Below are 25,333 nucleotides of genomic sequence, written 5' to 3'. Positions count from 1 at the left end.
GTTCTTATGCCTGACTTCAGCTTTATCATGTAGTTGCTGCCATCCTGCTTCACCATAGCTTTGTCAATGTCTGAGATCAGTACGGTTTGGTGTAACTTATTTTGAGTTTCCCAACACCCAAGTCTACTTTCTGATTCACTTTGAAGCTTGCTGCACAAAATAATCTTCTGTGTGAACGCTGAAAGCTGTTCAAATCATTCAAAGACCAACAGAACTTTCTGCCCTCTTCAATGCATTCGCCTCTTTGCCAAATGCTGACCCAGTCCAGAAGACAATAGTGCTTTAATTGTGCATGTCTCCAGGTGGTCTTTCCCCTTGCCATATTCTCAATCAATGGTATTTACTGAGTGCTCTTTGCGTGCAGAGCACTGTATTAAATGCTTGGAAGAATAATACACAACAGAGTTGATAGGCACCTTTCCTGCCCATACAAGAAGCCAAATATTAATAGAAATTACTAATATGGGAAATGGCAGAGCATAAGGGATATGAACACAAATGCTGTGGGGGTGGAGTAAGCATCCAAATGCAAATCTGCTTAAGAATTTTCTCAGGACTGTCAAACCACTTTTGGTATTTTGCCTTCGACATCTTTACCATTTCAACACCTAGTAGGCATAATAGCAGGAAAAAGATCTTGCAAAATGACCAGAGCAATCTCCTTCTCAAGACAAAAATGAAGAGCAGAATCATCAAAATAAGAGAATCTTGTGTGTTACTACAGAGAGGGGGGCTCTCGTACGTTAACTGGTTTAAAAGCAGTTCTCCTTACCATAATTTCCTGTTGTGCTTTTGTAGTTTTGATGACTTGTTCAAGAATCTTCCTGGGGCATTGCTTACGCTTCATAGCTGTTTCTACTATAACTTCATCCAATTGATCTTCAAGAATTTTAATGTTGAAATCTAATTTCAAAAGAAGAAATGAGATTGTTTGCTATATTCACATTCTTCCAGGAAAATGTCAACTACACATATTAGAAAATAAAACAAGACAAACATTTGGAAAAAAAAAATTATCAACCTACAGGATGCAAAGAGAAACCAGAGACAAGCTAATGGCTGCCTTCACCCTAATGATCTCACCTAAATTAAATGTTACAAAGTTGTCAACTCTGACGGGTTCTTAATTTATTTGGGTTTATTGGATAAGACTTCTCATGTAATCTGTAGTGTCAGACACCAGATGAGAAACAGTCCTGTTGAATATTATTCTACCAAGAGTTCTTGATTCTTGATGAAATAAAGTGTTTGAAAAATACTCTGGGGTAGAAATGCCTGAAATATCATTTTCACTTTCATTACAATGATAGATAAGATATGATTAACATCTTTTGGTTCTGCAAGACATTCTTATGGAAAAGGAAAACTTTTATAAAAAGGTAGTTCACAATAAATCACAAACTATTTGCCTTTAGCTCAATAAAATGGAAAATAAGAGCTGGAATTATTGTTGCATTAAAATAAAAACAGCTAGTGTTAATTTAGGATCTGTGAGTATATGAGTTACGCAGGCATTAAAAAAACTATAATTTTCTTATTACTTAAAAATAAATAATAATGTTGGCATTTGTTAAGCGCTTACTATGTGCCGAGCACTGTTCTAAGCGCTGGGGTAGACACAGGGAAATCAGGTTGTCCCACGTGGGGCTCACAGTCTTCATCCCCATTTTACAGATGAGGGAACTGAGGCACAGAGAAGTTAAGTGACTTGCCCACAGTCACACAGCCGACAAGTGGCAGAGCTGGGATTCGAACTCATGAGCCCTGACTCCAAAGCCCACGCTCTTTCCACTGAGCCACGCTGCTTCTCCAAGCTTACTGATTCCCATTTAATATCATAAATTTTTAGCCTGTTTAATGACTTGCTTTGCAATATTTTAAAAGATTTGCCCATTTCATTAAAACTGTCAGTAGCACTGAATTAAGCACCCTAGACCTTCCACCCTACATTTCTATAATTAGCCTGAAGGAAGTATTATAGTTCTTATCATCGAGCTGTTTTAAAATGAGCTCGTAAGCAGGAGTAGTTAGGCAGATCAACTCAGCAAAGAACTTGATGGGAGGAGGGAAAAATTGGCTTTTATCCCCATCTACTGGCTAGTTGTGAAATTTACAAACAGCATACTGAGAGGGCCAGGCAGAAAGGTAAAGCACAGATTGCTCAAAAAATCTTGTCTGGACTGGCGGTGGAAGTTGCACATGTATAAAAGTCGCACCTGCTCAGAAGTAATGAGGTAGCCGCTGGAGGTCACATACACTGCAAAAGCCATGACTTCTACTCAAATAGTGACTACAAGGGAGGCCAGTAAGTCAAAGTATTCAGATGGGGTTGAACTAGCCCAGAGGGCATGAAGGAAAAAAAAATCAATATTTACTAAGTGCTTATAATGTGCAGAGCACGGTACTAAGTGCTTGGCAGAGTACAGTACAACAGAATTAGTAAACGTGTTCCCTGCCCATGTGTGACAATGGGTCCTTGCTTGACCCAGAGGGCGTGGGGCAACAGAAAATGGTGTCTATTTGTATATTCCCATCTTAACCAGCTATTTCATCCTGATACAACTGTACTACTCTTTGTCAGATCCTTGTTCTTCCTCATGCTCCCAAAGTTTGTAAGTAATTTTTGTTTGTCCGCTCCATCAGATTGAAAGCTCATGGAGGGCAGTCCCAGTAGATTTTGCTTCTGTTGTACTCTCCCAAGTACTTGGCACTCAGCAGCCACTCCATGAATACCACTGATGACAAAAAGGACGACAGCTACATCTCTGGGGCACTTCAGCCTACCCACTCTCAGACTGGGCATGAAGGAAGGAAGCATGGGAACTTCAGCCCTCCCCCATTGTGCCAGCCCCACCAAAAGTTCACTGGTCCAGGTGCCCCGCTCCCAGTAACACCAAAATACCTGATCCTCAAGTTGAGAAGTCCCTCTCCTCTGCAGAGAGAGCAGAGAAGGCTAAGACAAAGGTCTTCTGTGGCCTTGCCTCCCCCCACCAACACTGCTATGAACAGGACATTGGACCATTTTTTTTTAAAAGTAAAAAAAGTTAAATTTTATTCCTTGTGGCAGTATGCCTATCAGTGGTATTTACTGAGAACTTACCGTGTGCAGAGCACTGTACGCAGCATTTGTGAAAGTCCAATACAACAGGGTTAGTAGAACTGATCCCTGCCCTCAAGAAGCCTAGTCAACTTCTTGGTATAACATCTTCAAACAAGTTTAGAATTACAAAAACAGTTAGGCCCCTTGTTTACAAACCATAACACTATAATTTAGGGTGGCAAAGACCTAGAGGGGGAAAGGCTAAAAACTAGCAACCACCTCGGGTATATAGGTATATAGTTTCAGCTATCTTCTCAGCCAGCAGTTTGACATTTAAAATTATTTTAGTCAATGGTATTTCCCAAAGAACAAGGGAAGATGAATTAGAAGTCTAGACTGTAAGTTTGTTGCGGGCTGGGAATGTGCTGTATTGTACTGACTCAAGTACTCAGTACAATGCTCTGCATACAGTAAATGCTTAATAAATACCATTGATAATGATGATTAGCCTTAGGTTTGTTCTGAGGCATGGCACTGATTTGACAGAACCCAAATTGATCTAGACATTTCTTTCCCCAAGTCGTGTATTCCTGGAGCCCACATTTTTAGAGAGATCCTTGATAAGGCTTGAAAACAATCCAGAACTGTAGAGAGAAGTTCCAATTTACTTAGGTTGTCCATTCAGTACATTCTACTTTAATCCGCAAATATTCGAGTGTGTGGAGCTGGTAGTAATAAGACTGAAATGGGATTAAAGAATTAAACAGCAGCATCAGCATTCAAAATAAAAAGAGATCTAACATAAATGGCTAGCCTTCATACTTCACTACATACCTACAGGAAGTTCTTCATCTGAAGCTTCTTGCCATGCTTGCCCATTGATAAGGACGTTCTCTTTCACAGCGGTTATAAAATTCTGCAAGAAATTTAACACAACCCTAAAATGAACCCAAAAACTCTGTTCCATTTGAGTAGTTTCAAGTCAACAGAGAAGTATATTAGAAGATTGTATACAATCCACTTTGTTTCTTGTCTAGAAAAGCAATCAAATGTTAATAAACCTATAGCTAATTCTTAACAGGGGTACTGAGTTAAAATACCAAACTAAAACAAATAAGGCTCTAACAGGCAGAGACAATGAAGCATCTATTGAGAGAAAATTGTCTGATATACTAAGCCTGTATTTGTTGATCCCTGAATATGCATTTTAATTATCATAAGGTCACAATATCTATGAATGAAAAACTAATGAGAATTTCACTTTATGTTAAAGGGTTTCTTTACTCATTAATGAAATCTATATTATTCTAGTATACTACGGAAGCCAGAGTACACATTTTTACTTTAAAGTACTGGAAAAATCTCTCAAACTATGTCACTAAAAAAAACCAAAACCCACCAAACACTGAAAATGTTTGAATCAGAATCAGTAAAATTATCATGAGTTTCCCACTACATATACTAAGAAAAGAAGTCAAGTGCTGCTGCTGATACAAAGTGACAAAATGGAAAGCCTAATTTGGGAAATCAGACTTAGCTGACAAATGCTCACTTGATTCTCCTCCTACCTCTCTGACTCCTTCTCAGTAACATCTGCTGGCCCCTCTTTCATTTCTCATCCCTTAACTCCGGGCTGCTACTCTTCCTGCTGGGAATTCATCTGTTCTTACTGCTTTGGCTATCATCTTTAGCCAGATGACTCCTAAATCCACCTCTGCAACCCCAAAGCTCTAATCTACAATCGTACATTTCCTCCTGCCTCCAAGACACCACCCCTTGGATACTCCAGTGGCACCTCAAATTCAATATACTTAAAACTAAACTTTTCATCTTCCTCATTAAACCCACTCCTCCCAATTTTTCCATCTGTCATTGACACTACCACCCTTTCTGTCCTAGAAGTCTGCAACCGCGGTATCATCCTCAACTCTTCACTGCCTTTCAATTTTAACATTCAATCCATTGCTATATCTTGACACTTCTTACTTCACAACATTTTCAAGAACCACTTCTTTCTCTCAACCCAAAACAGCTACCATTCTGGTCCAAGGTTTTATGACACCGCTGGACATCTTTATCAGCCACTTTACTGGGTACCTCTCCAGCCTCAACCTTTCTCCTCCTCTGCATTCTTGCATTTCCTCCTTGGATGTCCCACCAACACTTTAAAAGAGAATTAATAATAATAATTAAGCACATACTATGCCCCAAATACTGCACTAAGCATTGGGGTAGATACAAGGTACTTGGTTAGACACAGTCCCTGTACTACAAGGGGCTCACAGTTTAAGGAGAGAGAAAAGGTATTGAATCCCCCATTATAAAGATAAGGAAACTGAAACCCAGAGAAGTCAAGTGACTTGTGACTGACCAGCAGGCAAGGGACAGTCAGGATTAGAACTCAGTCCCTCTGACTCCCAGACCTGTGCTCTTCCCCAAAGGCCATGCTGCTTACCACTTGAACCTTCTCCTTCTTATAGTTCTGCATTAGGGTAAACGCCACCATCCCCCCCCCCCCGATCTCCCAAGCGAGTCATCTTGGCAATATCCTTGGGTTCATCTCTCAGTCAACTGGCATAGTCACCCTGTTACCAAATGCTGTCAGTTCGACCTTGGAACTCTTCTCTTCATCCTAACTGCTACCTAAAAGGAGGAAATTAGGAGGAGGAGGACACTGGGATTGTCTCTGTTGCCAAAATGTATATTCCAAGTGCTTAGTACAATGCTCTGCACATAGTAGCAGTGTGGCGCAGTCAAGAAGCAGCGTGGCGCAGTGGAAAGAGCACGGGCTTTGGAGTCAGGGCTCATGAGTTCGAATCCCAGTTCTGCCACTTGTCAGCTGTGTGACTGTGGGCAAGTCACTTAACTTCTCTGTGCCTCAGTTCCCTCATCTGTAAAATGGGGATTAAGACTGTGAGCCCCACGTGGGACAACCTGATTCCCCTGTGTTTACCTCAGCGCTTAGAACAGTGCTCTGCACATAGTAAGCGCTTAACAAATACCAACATTTTTTTTTAATTTATTTTATAGTAAGTGCTCAATAAATACTACTGAATGAATGAAAGAAGGAGAGGAGGAGGAGGAGGAAAGGAGGAGGTGGAGGAGGTGGAGGAAGAGGAAAGGAGAAGGAGAAGGGAAGGAGAATAATAATAATAATAATGATGTCGGTATTTGTTAAGCGCTTACTATGTGCAGAGCACTGTTCTAAGCGCTGGGGGAGATACAGGGTAATCAGGTTGTCCCACATGAGGTGCAGAGTCTTCATCCCCATTTTACAGATGAGGGAAGTGAGGCTCAGAGAAGTGAAGTGACTTGCCCACAGTCCCACAGCTGACAGGTGGCAGAGCCGGGATTCGAACCCATGACCTCTGGCTCCCAAGTCTGGGCTCTTTCCACTGAGCCACATTGAGAAGGAAGAAAGGAGGAGGAGAAGGAGGGAAGGAGGCAAGGAGGAGGAGGAAAGGAGGCAAGGAGGAGGAGGAAAGGAGGCAAGGAGGAGGAGGAAAGGAGGCAAGGAGGAGGAGGAAAGGAGGCAAGGAGGAGGAGGAAAGGAGGAGGAGGAAAGGAGGCAAGGAAGAGGTGGCAAGGAGAAGGAGGAAAGGAGGCGAGGAGGAGGAGGAAAGGAGGCGAGGAGGAGGAGGAAAGGAGGCGAGGAGGAGGAGGAAAGGAGGCGAGGAGGAGGAGGAAAGGAGGCGAGGAGGAGGAGGAAAGGAGGCGAGGAGGAGGAGGAAAGGAGGCGAGGAGGAGGAGGAAAGGAGGTGGAGGAGGAAAGGAGGAGGAGGAAAGGAGGCAAGGAAGAGGTGGCAAGGAGGAGGAGGAAAGGAGGCGAGAAGGAGGAGGAAAGGAGGCGAGGAGGAGGAGGAAAGGAGGCGAGGAGGAGGAGGAAAGGAGGCGAGGAGGAGGAGGAAAGGAGGCGAGGAGGAGGAGGAAAGGAGGCGAGGAGGAGGAGGAAAGGAGGTGGAGGAGGAAAGGAGGAGGAGGAAAGGAGGCAAGGAAGAGGTGGCAAGGAGAAGGAGGAAAGGAGGCGAGGAGGAGGAGGAAAGGAGGTGGAGGAGGAAAGGAGGAGGAGGAAAGGAGGCAAGGAAGAGGTGGCAAGGAGGAGGAGGAAAGGAGGCGAGAAGGAGGAGGAAAGGAGGCGAGGAGGAGGAGGAAAGGAGGCGAGGAGGAGGAGGAAAGGAGGCGAGGAGGAGGAGGAAAGGAGGCGAGGAGGAGGAGGAAAGGAGGCGAGGAGGAGGTGGAGGAGGGGGAGGAAGAGGAAAGGTGGAAGAGAAGGAAAGGAGGAGGTGAAGGAAAGGAGAAAAGGAGGAGGGGAGGGGGAGGAGGAAAGGAGGAGATGGAGGAGAGCGGGGTGGCCTCACCCAGTGCGCGTCCCTGAGCAGCGGCTGTCGGACCTCGTCCGGCAGGCCGGACACCAGCTGGGCCATCAGCTCGTCCACGAAGGGGCCGCACAGGTCCAGCACGTCGCTCACGGCCCGCTTGGAGGAACAGCGCACCCGGGGGTCTTCTCCTGACAGAACCGCGGCGGAGTCGGAGTCGGCGGCGACCGGTCCTGCGGCCGGTCCTGCCGCCGAGGGAGACGACGGGCCCCGCTCCGCCTTGCCCGCCATTTCCCCCATTCAAAGGCGGGGGGGGGGAGGGAGCGGATGGGCCGTCGCCGAGCCGGAAATGGGGCGGGGTGTCCGGGGAAACCCGGCCGCCCTGAAGTGGAAACAGCTGCCTGCGCTGGTGCGTTCCGCCGTCCCTGCGGCCCCTCCGCCATGGCCGCGGCTGCCTGGGCCCGGGGCCCCGTGGACTGTCACTGCCACATTGCCCACCACCATTTCCACCTGGTAGGTGGAAGCGGGGGCCGAGCCGCCCTCCCAACTTCTCCGGCTCCCTAAACCCTCCCTCCTGCCTCGTCCCCTTCCCCCCCTTTTTTATAATAATAATGATGAGGGAATTGGTTAAGCGCTTACTAGGTGCAGAGCACTGTTCCAAGCGCTGGGGGGATAATAATAATAACGTTGGTATCTGTTAAAAGCTTACTATGTGCAGAGCACTGTTCTAAGCGCTGGGGGGGATAATAATAATAATGTTGGTATGTGTTAAGCTCTTACTAGGTGCAGAGCACTGTTCTAAGCGCTGGGGGGGATAATAATAATAATGTTGGTATGTGTTAAGCTCTTACTAGGTGCAGAGCACTGTTCTAAGCGCTGGGGGCGGTTAATAATAATAATGTTGGTATTGGTTAAGCGCTTACTGTGTGCAAAGCCCTTTTCTAAGCGCTGGGAGAGGTTAATAATAGTAATGTTGGTATTTCTTAAGCGCTTACTAGGTGCAGAGCACTGTTCTAAGCGCTGGGGGGATAATAATAATGTTGGTTTTGGTTAAGTGCTTACTATGTGCAAAGCACTGTTCTAAGCGCTGGGGGCGGTTAATAATAGTAATGTTGGTATTGGTTAAGCGCTTACTATGTGCAGAAGACTGTTCTAAGCGCTGGGGGGGATAATAATAATTATGTTGGTATGTGTTAAGCGCTTACTATGTGCAGAGCACCGTTCTAAGTGCTGGGGGAGGATAATAATAATGTTGGTATTGGTTAAGCGCTTACTATGTGCAGAGCACTGTTCTAAGCGCTGGGGGGGATAATAATAATTATGTTGGTCTTGGTTAAGAGCTTACTATGTGCAGAGCATTCATTCATTCAATAGTATTTATTTAGCGCTTACTATGTGCAGAGCACTGTTCTAAGCGCTGGGGGGGATAATAATAATAATGTTGGTATTGGTTAAGCGCTTACTATGTGCAGAGCACTGTTCTAAGCGCTGGGGGTGATAATAGTAGTAATGTTGGTATTGGTTAAGCGCTTACTATGTGCAGAAGACTGTTCTAAGCGCTGGGGGGATAATAATTATGTTGGTCTTGGTTAAGAGCTTACTATGTGCAGAGCATTCATTCATTCAATAGTATTTATTGAGCGCTTACTATGTGCAGAGCACTGTTCTAAGCGCTGGGGGCGGTTAATAATAATAATAATGTTGGTATTTGTTAAGCGCTTACTATGTGCCGAGCACTTTTCTAAGCGCTGAGGTAGACACAGGGGAATCAGGTTGTCCCACGTGGGGCTCACAGTCTTCATCCCCATTTTACAGATGAGGGAACTGAGGCGCAGAGAAGTGAAGTGACTTGCCCACAGTCACACAGCTGACAGGTGGCAGAGCCAGGATTCGAACCCATGACCTCTGACTCCAAAGCCCGTGCTCTTTCCACTGAGCCATGCTGCTTAGTAATGTTGGTATTGGTTAAGCGCTTACTATGTGCAGAGCACTGTTCTAAGCGCTGGGGGTGATAATAGTAGTAATGTTGGTATTGGTTAAGCGCTTACTATGTGCAGAAGACTGTTCTAAGCGCTGGGGGGATAATAATTATGTTGGTCTTGGTTAAGAGCTTACTATGTGCAGAGCATTTATTCATTCAATAGTATTTATTGAGCGCTTACTATGTGCAGAGCACTGTACTAAGCGCTTGGAATGAACAAGTCGGCAACAGATAGAGACAGCCCCTGCCCTTTGACGGGCTCACAGTCTAATCGGGGGAGACAGACAAGAGCCGGGAGTCAAACCCATAACCTCTGACTTCGAAGCCCAGGCTTACTATGTGCAAAGCACTGTTCTAAGTGCTGGGGGGGATAATAATAATAATAATGTTGGTATTTGTTAAGCTGCATAGCTCAGTGGAAAGAGTACGAGCTTGGGAGTCAGAGGTCATGGGCTTGAATCCCGGATCTGCCACTTGGCAGCTGTGTGACTGTGGGCAAGTCACTTCACTTCTCTGGGCCTCAGTGACCTCATCTGTAAAATGGGGATTAAGACTGTGAGCCTCACGTGGGACAACCTGATCACCCTGTATCTACCCCAGCGCTTAAAACAGTGCTCTGCACAGAGTTAGCGCTTAACAAATACCAACATTATTATTATTAATCCCCACTCCGCCGCTTGTCAGCTATGTGACTTTGGGTGAGTCACTTAACTTCTCTGTGCCTCAGTGACCTCATCTGGAAAATGGGGGCTAAGACTGAGCCTCTCGTGGAACAGCCTCATTACCTTGTATCTACCCCAGAGCTTAGAACAGTGCTTGGCACATAGTAAGCGCTTTACAAATACCAACAAGGTAAATCAGTGTCCCACGTAGGGCTCACAGTCTTAACCCCCATTTTACAGATGAGGTAACTGAGGCACAAAGAATAATAGTAATGTTGTTATTTAAGTGCTTACTATGTGCCGAGCACTGTTCCAAGCTCTGGGGTAGATACAAGGGTTATCTAAACAGGGGAGACAGACAACAAAACAAAACATCCCCAGATTCAGCAAAAAAGAACATTTATTCAGAATCAACATTCCCTAATGAGGCTTATGTTCCAACATATTCCTTATATGTTGTCACCCAGTTTAATCATGTGAATTAATGTGCTTTAATTTACAGGTTACTTACAAGGATGTTAACCTAGACTCTAAGCTCATTGTGGGCACAGAATGTGTCTGTTTATTATTATAGTATACTCTCCCAAGTGCTTAGTACAGTGCTCTGTACATAGTAAGCGCTCAATAAATAGGATTGAATAAATTAACCTGCCCTCCGTTCTTCTCTCCCTTGCACTTTTTCCATCATAGATCTGTTGTCCTTGTTTACTTCACATTACACAATAGAGAGGTGTTTAATTAAAATTTGGATTTCTAATTATAAATGTAATGATATATTATTCTGTCTTTCAGGACCTTGAAGATGTTTTGGAGAGAGCAAAGAAGGTCTGTATATGATTGGACACAATGAATGATATTTACCTTCATGTGCTGAGTATGATAGCAGTGTGGAACAGATTCATAAAGCAGCGATTAAGCCCCCCAATCAGGTTACCATAGAGGATTTTGGAAAATGAAGTTTTCTGTAATGCTTAATTTTTTTGTTGATTTTGGTATATAAGGGTCACCTTTTGAGCGCCTTCCCACTCCTAGAAGCCTATGGTCTCTCTGACAAAGGACAGAGTAGCAAATTAAGTCCAGTTTGGTTCTTTCCATTAAACTTTTGCTACTACAGCCTATTCTCAATCGTGCATGTTATTAGTAAATAGAATGTACACAATTATTCACTGGTAATTGTTAGATAATGGTTTCTATGATCTCGTGCCATTTCATTCACAGTAGCTGTTAACAAGTAGAAATAATGACTCCTCTGAGTTTTCTTCCCTTCACATTCTCCCTCCCCACTTCACACCTGGAAAGCTTTGGGGAAAATAAAGGAGGTTCTTTTCGTCCTTCTCACTCTAGGGAACTTTACCACCAAATATGCAGTTAAGTGTAAATTTTTGCCACCTCGCTTACTGCTAAGTAGTTCAGTCTATCAATCAGTGACATTTATTGAGTGCTTACCATCTGCAGAGCACTGTATTGAGCACTCAAAAAAGTACAATATAATAAAGTTGCCCACAACCAATTTGTAATCTATAGGGAGAGACAGATTTAAAAAGACAAGAGTAATAGAGTATAAGTGGCTGCGTAAAGTTCTAGGATATTAATATTGCTCTAGGCTTTAGGTCTTGTATATTTCTTATTTTAGGCTAACATCCTGGCTCTTGTAGCAGTGGCTGAGAACTCAGGAGAATTTGAAAGAATAATGCAACTGTCAGAAAGGTATTGTCTAATTGTCTCTCATTTAAACACATTTAAAAACCTAGGAAGCAGGTGAAGACAGTCAGATATTTCTTGAGTCTGAATTAGGCATATGATTATTACCACCAAAAGGTCACTTGTTTCTAATTTGGTGATGCAGAACATTGGGAATTTTTTTCTGCTTGTTCCCACAGAGTACATTTTATATTTGAGGAATTTAAAGTCTAAGGGTGTTTGTAGTTGAGAAGTTGTGTGGTCTAGGGGATAGAGCACGGGCTTGGGAGTCAGAAGAACCGGGGTTCTAATTCCAACTCTGTCACTTGTCTGCTGTGTGAACTTGGGCAATCACTTAATTTCTCTATGCCTCATTTATCTCATTTGTAAAATGGGGACTAATACTGTGAGCCTCAGGTGGGTCATGGACTGTGTCCATTTGGATTAGCTTGTTTCTACCCCAGTGTTTAGTTCAGTGCCTGGCACATAGTAAACACTTAACAAATACCATAAAAAAAATTGACAACTCTCGGGACTTTTCTCTGTGAGATGGTTTAATCGGAAAAATGTCTCCCTCCCTCCCTCTAGACTGTAAGTTTATTGTGGGCAGAGAATTTGTTTATTGTTGTACTGAACTCTCCCAAGCACTTAGTACAGTGCTGTACACACAGTAAGCACTCAATAAATGAGATTAAATGAAAGCTTAAAAAGAGTGGAGAGATATAGGGGTTGGGGAGAGCAAGGGAGGGCAGGAGAAATAAAGAAAAAAAATTTAAATAATTTATCTGGGCAGCACCTGGAAGCAAAAGGGAGACTTTTGGGTTCACTCTGTTTTACCAAATGGGAGACACCAGTGAAATCCTTGAAATTGTTTCTGTAACAATTTTTGTCACAAGGTCAGAAAAGCTCAGTGAACCTAAAGAGTGTAGTTTTCCATGTATGTCAATGTGAGTTTGAACTAATATGGCTTTAAATCATGACTCAGTCAAGGGCTTTTTTGTTTTCCTTAAAGTACTTTCTAGAGAAAACGATACTTGCTAAGTGATATTAGCCATTTCAGGCTACTAGTGCATTACTACTACAGTACACTAGATGGTCCCATTTGGCTTGAAAAAGTAGGTGTGCGTTCCTAAGAACTTAATTTACCTATAGTGGGAACTTACATCCTAGAACCCCCATTGGTTTTTCCTGTTGTTCCTTACAGTAGAATGAAAGTGTACCCTTTATCGTGTCCATTTTGTTTGTTTTTTTTAGGTACAAGGGATTTATCTTGCCATGTTTAGGAGTTCACCCTGTTCAGGAGCTTCCACCAGAAACCCAACGTAGTGTCACCTTAAGGGTATGGTATACTGTGCTAACAAACGTAAATGAGTATTAGTGTGTTTCAGTGGATAGAGCCCTCTCTCAGGATTGCACCTGGAGAGTTTCTAGTACTCTACCAATCTCCACTATGGGAGGGAAAGTCAAGCAAAGGCATACCCATTCCATTCATAGTTTGGCCAGTGGCTAGCGAGTGGTAGACAGTCTGCTGCAAGTCAAAACACACCTGTGCTGGGCAGCAGAGGCATGGGATAGAGTCGAGGGCAGAGACTCAAGTTGACTGAGTGGAAAGAGGTAATGGTAAACCACTTTTGTATTTTTACCAAAAAACTCTATGGGTTCATTACCAGAACAATGGCAGGTGGAGGTGTGGCATTCTGGGAGAGATGTGTCCATGATGTCGCTATAGGTCGGAGAGGACTCGACGGCATAAGACAAGTGGATAGAGCACGGGCCTGGGGGTCCTGTGTTCTAATCATGGTTCCTCCATTTATCTGCTGTGTGACCTTGTCACTTCATTTCTCTGTGCCTCAGTTACCTCATCTGTGAAATGAGGATTAACACTGTGAGCCCCATGTGAGACAGGGACTGTGTCCAACCTGACAGCCCTGTATATACCCCAGCACTTAATAAATAACATAAAGAGAAAAAAGAGTACAGTGCCCAGCATTTAGGACAGTGCTTAAATACCACTTTTTTAAAAAGTGAGGTCACTAAATTAATCTGTTACTGGTCTGCTTATGCAACTTCCATCTTGAATGTGGAATCATTACTCAATTATCACCAAGCACCTACTAATTCCCAGTTACTTGGTCCTCAGTGAAGACCCCGATAATTTGTTTAGAAGACACAAATGCCTCACTCTTCAGTCTTGGGCTGAGGAGAAGGGAATAGACATATTCTGTTCTACAGCAATAGACCAACCACACACTTTCCCCAGCCAGACATCTTGTACTGCTTGCTGCTGGCTTTGCCAATTCTAGCCCCAGTATAGGAAAAAAAACAAAAAAACCCTCACATGCCATTCATTCAGTCAGTCGTATTTATTGAGCCCTTACTGTGTGCAAAGCACTGTACTAAACACTTGGGATAGTGCAGTATAATAATAGACACCTTCCCTCTTATTTCTCACATAGGATATAGTATTGACTCTCCCTCCTTAGTGTTACAAAAACACTCTTGTTCTGATTTTTCAAACTAGGCATTTCACATCCCAGCAAATGCTCTCATATTAATCAACAGATGGTTGAATTTCTCTCTGCCGGCTCTGGAGAGAGACAAAAGGAGGCTTCAAAAGCTCTAGAATCTCGAGTGTGAATTTGGCTCTTGTGATGTCTCACATTCTTGATACTGGCAAGTGTTAGGAAGTGATCATTTTCCCTGCTTTGAAGAACCTTTGGCCCTTTGATAAAGGGAAAAAGATTTGGGAACAGTTTTTGGTGTATCATTCTTCACTGCCTCATTTAACTCACAATATCCCTGAAGGATAGGCAGCTAACAAATGTTATCTCTTCTTTACAGATGGAGAAGTTGAGGTGTAGGAGATTTCAGATTTGCCCAGTAATCTGGGTAAAGCCTTGTTAAATCACACAGCCTTGTTAAAATCACATCTCCTCCAAAAGGCCTTTCCTGACTAAACCTCCATTTTTCCTACTTTCTCTTCTTTCTATGCACTTGATATACACTCCCTCCCTTTTACCCCCACAGCACTTGTCCATATTTTATTTTAATGTGTCTTCCCTTCTAGACTAAAAGCTCCTTGTAGAAAGGGAACATGTCTACCAACTCTGTTGTATTGTACTTTCCCAAGCACTTAGTACAGTCCTCTGTCCACAGTAAGCGTTCAGTAGCCTCCACTGATCTATATGGACTCTTAAAATTACTTTGTATATTGCAGAGCCATATTTACTTTGGCAAAGCCACAAATGCAAAATCTTCTAATTGCTAGTTATTCAAACCTTTGGAATTTTTGAAGAATATTATTTTAGTAGATGCATAGATTAATTAAGCCCTTAATTGTTAGCATAACTTCCTTTAATGTTTTTTGAGTACTCTTATTAGGATCATAAAGATTATTCCTTTTCTAATGGCATTACTTTTTCTTGCAGGATTTGGATGTTGCTATACCAGTTATAGAACGCTATAAAAATCACTTGTTGGCAATTGGAGAAGTAAGCGATGCTACTATCTTTGTCTGTCCCTTAGGACATCTCCCCCTTCTAAACTATGACCCCGTTGTTGGGTAGGGATTGTCTCTATCTGTTGCTGAATTGTACTTTCCAAGCGCTTAGTACAGTGGTCTGCACACAGTAAGCGCTCAATAAATATGAATGAATGAATGAACATCTAGAAAAAAAACACCTATTACACTTGGCCTGAAAGTAATTTCCAGGTTTGGTTATGAGGTTTGCTGGTTCACTCTGAAACCTGTCCACTTCTGGAGATTATTGTTGCTAACATCCCCAAAAGCAGAAAGGGTCAGGGACCTGAGAGCAAAAAAAACCAAAACTTTTACCCCAGAATTTTAAAAGGGAAGAAATCCAGTTTAATAGCATTGATGCCCCTTTTAAAATTACCTTCTCGCTCAAAACTCTTCTCTTACTAATTAGAACAGTTTTTAGAAATCTTCATAAGTCATTCTGAAATTGAATTTTAAATTAACTGAAAGTCTTGGTTGATATATGTTTGTAAACAAATATTTTCCAGTTCAAATATGAATTCACTTTCCACCTGAAGATAATCATTTCCAGCTCTTGAATTCCTGTATCAGTCCTGGTGAAAGCAGTGCATTTAGAAATAAGAGAAAGAAAAGCATAAGCCTGTATTAGTCAATTAAAATTCCTTCCTGTTTCTGCTGCAGGTAGGATTAGATTTCTCTCCCAGAATTGCCGGCAGTGATGACCAGAAAGAAGAACAGAGACAAGTCTTGATCAGACAGATCCAGTTAGCCAAAAGACTGGATTTGCCTCTGTAGGTTAATTTATATTTTATTGATTTTTATTTTTAATGAAAGAACAAAAGTATTGAATTAGTAATCACAGCAATTCGCATGTGATACAGTATTGCCTCATAATCTGTGCCTTGACTGTAATTAAATTGGGACTCTCAGTCTCAAGTGATTTTTGTGTGATCAGAATAAACTTGGAAGTTTATCTTCTGTAGTCTTTCCCATCCAGGAATCTGAAAGTACTGTGATTTCTGTTTTTTAGAAATGTTCATTCACGTTCAGCTGGAAGACCAACTATTAAACTTTTACAAGAGCAAGGTATTTTGGGTGCTACAGAGAATGTAGTTGACCTTGGCATTTTTGACCCTTGACTATCTGGTGGAAGGATTATTGGGGAAGGATGTTAAAACTGAATGGTAAAATAAAGTCAGGGAGTTAATGGTGAACTTGAGTTCCTTATGCTCTCTCTGACCTCTAGGATCATAGATAACAGTGAATGAACTTGTATGTTATGATTGAATTTATTCATTTGGGTTTTGAAGATTTTTGGAGCAGCTTAATGACATGGAGACCTCTGCCAGTTTGATTAATGGGGACAGTCCTTTAAAACCTACAGGAAAAAAAATTTCCTTTATTTTTTGAGAGGCGCTGAAAAGGTGTTACTCCATGCTTTTGACGGTCGCCCATCTGTAGCCATGGAAGGAGTGGCAGCTGGATACTTCTTCTCAATTCCTCCCTCAATCGTAAGGAGTGAACAGGTGAATTCTTTTATTAAACCCATTCTTAATTCTTGGAGAGTAGTCAAAAGAAAACTCTAGGTTTTCATTTGCAAATGCTTCTTCAAACTGCATTGACTCCTGTGTCCATGGTCCCTGCCAACTATTCCAAAGTTTTGCCTCCCCTGTAAAGCCTCCAGGGTCCCTACCTTTTTCCTGTCTAATTCAGTGAATAGTATTTATAGAGAAGTCACTGGGTGCAGAGCACTGTGCTAAGCGTTTGGGAGGATACAATAGAGTTGGTAGACACAAGCCCTGCCTTCAAGAAGTTTACAGTCTAGTGAAGGAGCTTATAGTCTATTGTTGCTTACAATCCCTTGATGTCACCAACTGCTTTATTGGTAAAATAGAATCCACCTGGTGGGAACATTCCCAGGTTCTTCTCTCATTTCCTGAATGATCTCCCAGCCCCACATCCCCACTTTTTTCTACCTATCTCTCATGAGGAGATATCCCAACTCCTAAAATCTATCAGCCTCTCCATCCCCTAAAACTATTTGCTCCCACTTCCTTCCTTCCCTGCCGGCCCTCTTCCACCCCTTACTCTCCACCGATTCCTTCCCTTCTGCCTTAAAAACATGCTCATGTGTTCCCTGTACTAAGGAATCCATTCTGGACCATGTCCTCCCATCTTCCTGGTCCCATTCTTGTCCAAACTCTTAAATGGGCTATATATACCTTACTGCTTTCACTTCCTTTAAGTCCACCCTCTCTTTGTACCCCTGCCATTTAGTTTCTGCCCACTTCACTCCAGTAAGAAAGGTATTCAGTTAAAAGAAAGAGCTCAGTAGAGCAGTGCTTCTCCCTTGCCATTTATGCCAGTGAAACAATTGGATGTTGGCCTGAGAGAATCAGTTTTTGGCAGGACTGATACTTAAGTTCTAAATGTGGATGTTTTGGGATGAGCAAATGAACCGGGGTTGTTTATAAAATTGTAGTAGTTGGAAGGAAGCATGAATGGCAAGAGTGGAGGGACCTGGCAAAGTAGCCTGTTTCCTCTCAAAATTTCACTGGGCAGGCGGTGCCAGATGAAAAGGCATCCTAAGTAAATCAGTTTTGTCACAGATTCTTGACGTTGGTCACAACTCCCCAGAATCCACGGAGTCTGAAGGCAGTGTTAAGAAAGTTTTCTATTTCAGTGTAAGTGAGCTAATTTCTTCAAGTATTTTATTCCTGATGAAATATTTGTGAAATTAGACCTCACATAGTTTCCAGAGTGATCTGGGTTTTGTCCAAATAACAAGGCAATATTTCTTTATTTCAATTAAATTCTTGGGTGTCAGTCCTTAATTGCTCTCGTTTTTCCTCTAAGAAGCAGAAACTTGTGAAACAGTTACCTTTAACAGCTATCTGTTTAGAAACGGACTCACCTGCACTTGGTCCTGAAAAACAGGTGAGTGATTAATTTACCCAATGCTGCATTTCTTAAAGAACAATTTAAGGCCTTTCAAAAGTATGATGTTACTGATTTTAGCATAAACATTAGTAGAAAGCCCAGTCCCTGCCTAGGTTGTATAAAATGATATTTTCTGATATCCTGCCTCTTTTTCCCACTTCTATTTTTGCCATTCTCGAAGTGTTCTTTATGCCCCATCCATATTTTTTCCCCGCAGGCTCTGTATTCTTGTTTCTTTGCAAGTACTCTTTGCTGAAATAGTCAACTCTTAAATTATCCAGAATAATGGAGGGAAGTAGCATGTCTAAAATGAAATAATATAAATAATAAAATAATGCAAATGAAATGATATCAAATATGAGAGGTAGTTCAGATCCTACCTAGGTAGCAGTAGGAGACAGCTCCCAGTTAAGGGGGGAGTTCAGAGGGAGCAACTTTTTTAGACTACATAGAATAATAGAAGATTACAAGGAAGGCAGATTTGCCACTAGTAGTGATTTTAAAATCTGCTGCTACAAATAATGAAAAAAATAGAAATCATTCCCAAGATTGGCAAGGTAGAGCTGACTAAATGTTGCTAAATGTTTTGCTAATTGAATGTGGATATTGTGTTGGACAGCTATTTCTTCTATTAAAAAAAAAACAAGCCCATACACTATTTCATGTTATTTGCTTCACTTCATATTCCCTGGTAGAGAATGTTACTTTTTGACTCACTATGCAGGGATCTCCTGACATTACATATAATATTTTCTAAAGTGTCATCTTTGAACCAGAGGACAACTCTACTGATGTAACATCAGATATTCTCTGTTGCAGGTGCGGAATGAACCCAAGAACATTACCATTTCTGCAGAATATATTGCACAGGTGAAAGGGGTCCCTGTGAAAGAAGTTATAGAAGTGACAACTCAAAATGCCCTGAAACTGTTCCCCAGACTACAGCAATTGCTTCATAAATAGCTTTCGAGATTTTTCCAGAAATCATTCAAGTCAACCAATAGCAAGATAAAGGAAAGGACTTTAGGAAATCAGGCCTTTACATTCTTTGGCCATTAGTGGGAAGGACTTGATGAAAAGAAGCAAAGACTCCAGGAGCCCTGTACTCTTCGTAAAAGCAGTTCTGCCGGCTCAGGAGTGAAAATTGTACCCATCAATACAAAGGACAAGAAGGATAAGAAAATGTCAAATTGAGGTTGGGGAACATTCTCATAAGGGTTTTCCCTGAAACCTACTGTCTTGCCAAGCTGACTGGCCTCAATTTGAAAGAATTAACCTAAGGAATCCAGATTATTCAAGGAAAATTAAGAGTCCACAAATAAAATGGAGTAAAAATCAAGATGGAAGAAATGGGTCATCCAGACCTCCTAACACAGAAGTAGAAACCCCCCAGGAGGAAAGAGCATCTTAAAAATGTGAACAAAAGTCTGGGCTGTGGTATCACAGAAATGACTTGGGAATTCCCTTATCAGCAGGATGTAGAAAGAGAACCTAGACCTTGGAAAAAAAATCAACCTTGGCATGGACTTCCCTTTGGTTGTTGGGTTTTTTATTCGATTCATCATAATGCAGTTTATTAGTAAAGTGTTTTAAGTAAGTGGGGGTGAGGGAGGTTATAACTGTATCCACCCCTCTCTCCCTTTATTGCTCCCCACCACTCAGCCCAACTGCAAACAGCCCCAGCATGACCAGAGAAGGAAGGGCATGTTCAGAAGAGGGACTTTAAACTGGGTGGACCTCCTGAGTTTCACTGACCCTTGCACATTGACTTGCATAGAGAACTAGTTTTCTAAATAAAACCCTTACAATTCTGATTACGATAACAATTATTTTATTGTTTCATTCCTAGATAATATTCCAGTGCGACTTTTGCCTCTCTCAGCTTCCTATCTACTAGGTAAGAAGTTTTGAAACATAGATGGTTCATAAAGATTTGGTGGTTCTATGGTAGCCTGTAAGGTACTCACAGAAAGTTGTGATGTCTGCGATTATGCTATAAGCCAGACAACTACTAATGAATAAGTGGATATACAGTCAGTTTTGTTATAATGCACATTTTCATTATGTGATTTGTTAGAATACTATTGGAAAATGAAGGGAAGCATCTCTAACTGGGGAGAAGCAGCGTGGTTCAGAGGAAAGAGCCTGGGCTTGGGAGTCAGAGGTCATGGGTTTGAATCCCAGCTCTGCCACTTGGCAGCTATGTGACTGTGGGCAAGTCACTTCACTTCTCTGTGCCTCAATTACCTCATCTGGAAAATGGGGATGAAGACTGTGAGCCTCACATGGGACAACCTGATTACCCTCTATCTACTCCAGCGCTTAGAACAGTACTCTGCACATAGTAAGCGCTTAACAAATACCAACATTATGATATAACCCAACCCCCAAGTCAGCATGGGTAGATTTGGTGTAGAAGGAAACAGTTATGCCCATTTGCGTGGCATCAGTCAAGCCTGAGTACTACAGTGTGATTTTCCGTAACACGGGATTCTTTGGGAATGCCACTACGGATAATAGTAGAATTGGCTGTTTGCATTAGTATTCAGAGTAGCTGTATATACAGAAGTGCTAAGGGTGGCTGTTGGGTTGATATAACCTGGATTGGTGGGAAGTAGTCAGAAACACTTTTGTGGAGGACCTGAGTTTTCAGAAGGGCTTTGGAAATGGAGAGGACTGTGGGCTGGCAGATTCAAAGGGTTAGGAAGCTCCAGACAGGGGGAAAGGTATAAGGAATGGGTCCGAGACAGTAGAATCGAGAGTGAGGTGGCTAAGAGGGTTAGTTGTAAACTTTTCTCTCCAATAACCTATTTTGAACCTCTCATCAGTGAACTTACTCAACCCTTTTTGAACCAATTGCTATTTTCTCTTTATTAAACTTTGCATAGATTTTTTTTTATTCGACCCTACAACTTTCTGAGTTGACAGATTCCATATGCTTACCACAGCAATGTTTTTAAATGAATTATGGCAGTTCTGACCCCTTGGCTTCATTCATATATCAAGACTGATCATTGCCTGAGAGGGGTCAAAGAACAAACCAGAAGACACCAGAAAGACAGTCTAATATCTCTGCTGAATCACCCAGCCATCTCTTTGGTGCTCAGTAGAAAATTCATTGACTGATAAAGCAAGAGGGAGCTTAGAGGTCATCTAGGCCATCGCCTGCCTCCAGTTAGAACTTTACTTATCTCATCTGTCTTGTTTTTCAATGTCTCCATTGAAATGGCCGCTGAGCAATGAAATGGTCAGTACAGAAGGGGAGAAGACAAGGACCAGAACAATCAGTTCCTGAGTCAGGCCCATATTGAGTCCCTCCCACCCCCCCCAACACCCACGAGTTAGTGAATGTCACCTGGGATAAAGAGCTGCATTGCTCTGTCATCAAGCCATGAATTGTAGCAGTATCAGGCCAAGCTCCAGTCCAAGGGGGAAGGGGGAGAGTGAAGTAGGCAGTCATTATCTGGGAAGGGAGGTGTGGGAGGTGAGGTTGTGTAGGGCAGTTAGAGGTCTGTAGCAGGTGCTCCCCTACCATGCTTGGTGGCTTTGCATGCTGCCCAAAGAACTCTGGCAAACTGATTGGCCCATGCACAAAACCACCAGGAGTCTCTCTTACCAGAGCAACTTTCAGAGTGTGGATGTTGGCTCCTGTGTAGAAAGCACTAATCCCCAGTTATATCCAGGACCTCTTGCCCTTCCCAAGACAGGCTGGAGCAATCAGAAGTAGCAAAGGACTTTTCTATGGGTGACCTTTTGGGTTATCCCCACGCTAACCTTGGGGTGTGAAGTATCTCTGCCAAATGTCCTGGTACGGTCATGTCTCATGTTCAAAGATGATGCCGCTGGCAATGAAGCATATCTTTGAATGTGTGTGGGTGATGAGGTCAATGAGGGGGACACAGATTGTCCCTGATGGTTTGCAGGTTTTGGTACCTAATTATTCTGATTTTGTCTCTTTGCCTCAAATTGCTCTTCAGAAATTCTATTCCAAAAGAGCCATTCCTTTCACGCACCATAATGGTCGTTCTGCTCCCGGTTTTCAGCCTGGGTACCACAATGTCTGACACTGTGCTTTACTGCATCCTTAAAGAGTTGCTTCTGTCTCTCTTGCTTATAGTTGCCCCAGTTCAGCTTGCTCTTTTGCCATTCTGTTTTTCTTTATTTTCCGTACACCCCATGCACCAGATATCTGTGGTCGTGTAATGTTTCCACTCACTCTTGAGGGTGACACATAATGTATAAGACCGGGGTTCTAGTGCCTCCAGCAATTTACAGCTAGAGTAATTAGGGACTCCCTCTAGCTTCTTCATTAATTCACCCCAAAATGACCTCCATTAGTTTTCTACTATATTCCATGACCCTTTAGATTTGGTACCCCCAAACTCATGGGAAGAATTCATGGCCCAGGTATCCAGTCATTTGCTGTAAGGGCTGCTGGCCTCTGAGGTTTGGAGATATGCCAAGTGACTCATTCCTTCATATGTCAGTGAAACTTTGAATTTGCAAGTTTCCCTCGCACAGCTCACTCCGGTATACTTTTTGGTTTGGGGCAGATAGCCAGCATTTATTATCAAGCTCCAGTCCTAGGGAAATTAAGGATTTTGATAGGAGCATCCTGGGATGATCCTAAGCAGCTACTCTCTGCTATGTGACCTTGGGCAAGTCACTAATCTCTGTTCTTCAGTTACCTCATAAAATGGAGATAAAGATTCTGAGCCTTATATGGCTCACTGTGTCCAACCCGATTAGCTTGTATCTAACCCAACGCTTAGTACAGTGTTTGGCACATAGTAAGCCCTTAAATGCTACTGAAAAAAAAACCTGTAAAAAAAAAAAACAAACCCATGCAGAGTCCAAGAAGTACTTAACATTTTGCATACAACTGTCCAAGAACTGTGCGAGATTTAAATGAAATCTTAAAACAGATCCAAGAATAACTGCCTATCCCTAATCTGATACGTGCTTCTAATTTAAGATGAGGTAACCGCTCCATTGAAACTGTTGCTAAATCCCTTAGCTCCTTTGTTGATATGAGAAGCAACGTGGCATAGTGGAAAGAGCACTGGCCTAGGAGTCAGAAGATATGGGTTCTAATTCCAGCACTGCCACTTGTCTCCTGTGTGACCTAGGGTAAATCACTTAACTTCTCTGTGCCTCAGTTGCCTCTTCTGTAGAATGGGGTTTAAGACTTTGAAACCCACGTGAGACATGTACTGTGTTCAACCTGATTAGCTTGTATCTACTCCAGCGCTTAATACATTGCCTGGCCCAGAGCAAGCGCTTAACAGATACCATTTAAAAAAAATGCCCCCTGGTAATTTACTGTGTTGGTCCTCGGCCTTCCCTGAGAACACCAGGTCCTTTCCTTTGAACACAGAGAAGGTACTCTTCTCCCTATTGGCTGTGGGGTTTCATTCCTCTTTGTTAGTTCTCCTCCTCCTTTCCCAGTTCCTCCTCTGAAGTTGACTCTGCTCCAGCTGTTGTTACCAGGTAAGTGGATGACATCCTGTATAAAAGAAAGTTCTTTCCCTCTGGAGGAGCCTGGGAAGGGAGCAGTTTCTTTGTTCTATAAACACCTGGGTCTTTGTTTCTTTTCTGTGTGGGGGCTAGACTGTAAGCACATTGTGGGTAGGGAATGTGTCTGTTATTGTTATATTGTACTCTCCCTTTATACAGTATCCTTTATTCAGTGCTCTGCATAGAGTAAGCACTCAGTTAATACAATTGACTGACTTGCTGGCTAGGTTATAGATATGGTTTCCATTGTGCCAGCTGGTAAATTTCCTTGGTTTTCTTCATGCTTATTGGTAGGCTATAGTGCCAATTTGACTCTTAAAAAGTGGTTCACCACCATTTGTCTATCTTCTTAGGTGTATACTTCTAGACTGTGAGCTTGCTGTGGTCAGGGAATGTGTCTGTTTGGTGTATTATACTGTCGCAAGCTCTTAGTACAGTGCTTTGCACACAGTATGCGTTCAGTAAGTACTATTGAATGAATGCATGAATGCCTATATGCAGCCATCTGCATATTGAAACTCTTAAATTATTCTTGAGGATTTCGTTATAAGGAAGGGTCATAGATCATGATCTGCCTTTAATCCTTCTGAGCAAAGGGGATGACTCTGTTGCCCCTCCCCACCCCAACTGAAAAATCCCAACCTAGTCTGAGTAATGTGGCAACTTTCATGGAAAATTCCATTTTCCCCATGGCTGTATGTATGTCTTCTGAGGAAACAGAAACATAAGTGAGCCCGTGGCAAAGTGAAACTCAGTCAGTGATTTGTGCTACCTGTCTGCACTTTAGGGAAATCTGATTTTAACAAGACTGTAGCAAAATAAAAGATTCCTGCCTCCAACCATCCATCTAACTTCAGTTTAGTTCACTGTTAGCAGAACAGTACCGAAATGGGTCTGAGAGATCCACACTAGTGTAAAGCAGCGTGGAAGTTAGTGCCAGGGAGGTTATGAGGTGATCGGGTAAGAGTTAATTGCTGGGGAAATAGCAATTATTAATGGAAGCGTTGCTCAGGGCAGACATAAAGCCATTAGTCTCCATTGCATTGGAAGAGTGGACTGGGGGAGCCAGTGTGGGAATGGGGGAGGATCTTTACAAGGTGCTAATCAGGCTAAGCAAGGGAGATGGCTCCCTTGTCATCCTATGCAGGATGATGTAATGATGTCACCCAACATAAGGATGGCCCTTTAGTATTCGTTAGCCCCAGCCCCAGGGGCTAACACAATCCTGGTCTCCTGGGGTCTTGTAGTTTGGAGATAATTGGGACTGAGTCATCCTGGCAAGGGTGGATTCCTGATCTGGCCTAGTTTGGTCCCATATCATGGAACTGGCATAGAAACCGAGGCATGGCGATAAGGGTGTAAAATTACTGTTTTCTTTGCATACCTTTCCTTGTCCCAGAGCAGTCTGACTCAACTAATTCTTTACTTTTACATGCCAAAGGAAGCATACTTTTCAAGGTGGTTTGAAAGTGAGTTGGAATAAGCATTTAAACACTTGAATTTTGCACAGTGCTGTTTGTCTTCTCATTCTGTTATTTTCTGTGTAAACAACGTAATCTGGGTCCTTTGGAGCAGTGGCAGACTTTAGCCCTACATTTTAGCTTACTTCTACACATTATTGTTTGGTGTCCAACCTCAAACCAGAAACAGCAAGTTAAATGTTGCCCCAATTTTCTTCTCTCCCTCAGATCCTTACAG

The 25,333-nt window shown here is 42.6% G+C and overlaps 2 protein-coding genes across 6 annotated transcripts in view; one reads left to right on the top strand and one right to left on the bottom strand.

Moving 5' to 3' along the window:
• NSL1 (NSL1 component of MIS12 kinetochore complex) overlaps positions 1–7,656 on the bottom strand; it is a 36,778-nt gene extending 29,122 nt beyond the window's left edge. For both annotated transcript variants that reach the window (XM_029047384.1, XM_029047383.1), the window contains exons 1-3: positions 7,399–7,656; positions 3,875–3,956; positions 773–903 (exon numbers count right to left, since the gene is read on the bottom strand). In XM_029047384.1, coding sequence (XP_028903217.1) covers positions 773–903; positions 3,875–3,956; positions 7,399–7,656 — 471 coding nt within the window. The remainder of the gene's footprint in view (positions 1–772; positions 904–3,874; positions 3,957–7,398) is intronic.
• Positions 7,657–7,735: 79 nt separating this feature from the next.
• Positions 7,736–25,333, top strand: part of TATDN3 (TatD DNase domain containing 3) — a 33,673-nt gene continuing 16,075 nt past the window's right edge. For 2 of the 4 annotated variants that reach the window (XM_029046954.2, XM_029046955.2), the window contains exons 1-11: positions 7,736–7,869; positions 10,792–10,824; positions 11,633–11,706; positions 12,934–13,018; positions 15,108–15,170; positions 15,860–15,969; positions 16,209–16,264; positions 16,592–16,704; positions 18,035–18,115; positions 18,938–18,988; positions 19,968–20,015. In XM_029046954.2, coding sequence (XP_028902787.1) covers positions 7,798–7,869; positions 10,792–10,824; positions 11,633–11,706; positions 12,934–13,018; positions 15,108–15,170; positions 15,860–15,969; positions 16,209–16,264; positions 16,592–16,704; positions 18,035–18,115; positions 18,938–18,988; positions 19,968–20,015 — 786 coding nt within the window. In that variant the 5' untranslated portion in view covers positions 7,736–7,797. Of the gene's footprint in view, positions 7,870–10,791; positions 10,825–11,632; positions 11,707–12,933; positions 13,019–15,107; positions 15,171–15,859; positions 15,970–16,208; positions 16,265–16,591; positions 16,705–18,034; positions 18,116–18,937; positions 19,945–19,967; positions 20,016–25,333 lie in introns of those variants that run through there. The other 2 variants (XM_029046952.2, XM_029046951.2) reach the window with 2 other exon arrangements.

This window comes from Ornithorhynchus anatinus, chromosome 19 (assembly GCF_004115215.2).
Source record: "Ornithorhynchus anatinus isolate Pmale09 chromosome 19, mOrnAna1.pri.v4, whole genome shotgun sequence".
Taxonomy (NCBI): domain Eukaryota; kingdom Metazoa; phylum Chordata; class Mammalia; order Monotremata; family Ornithorhynchidae; genus Ornithorhynchus; species Ornithorhynchus anatinus.
This window is presented reverse-complemented; position numbering and strand designations above follow the sequence as displayed.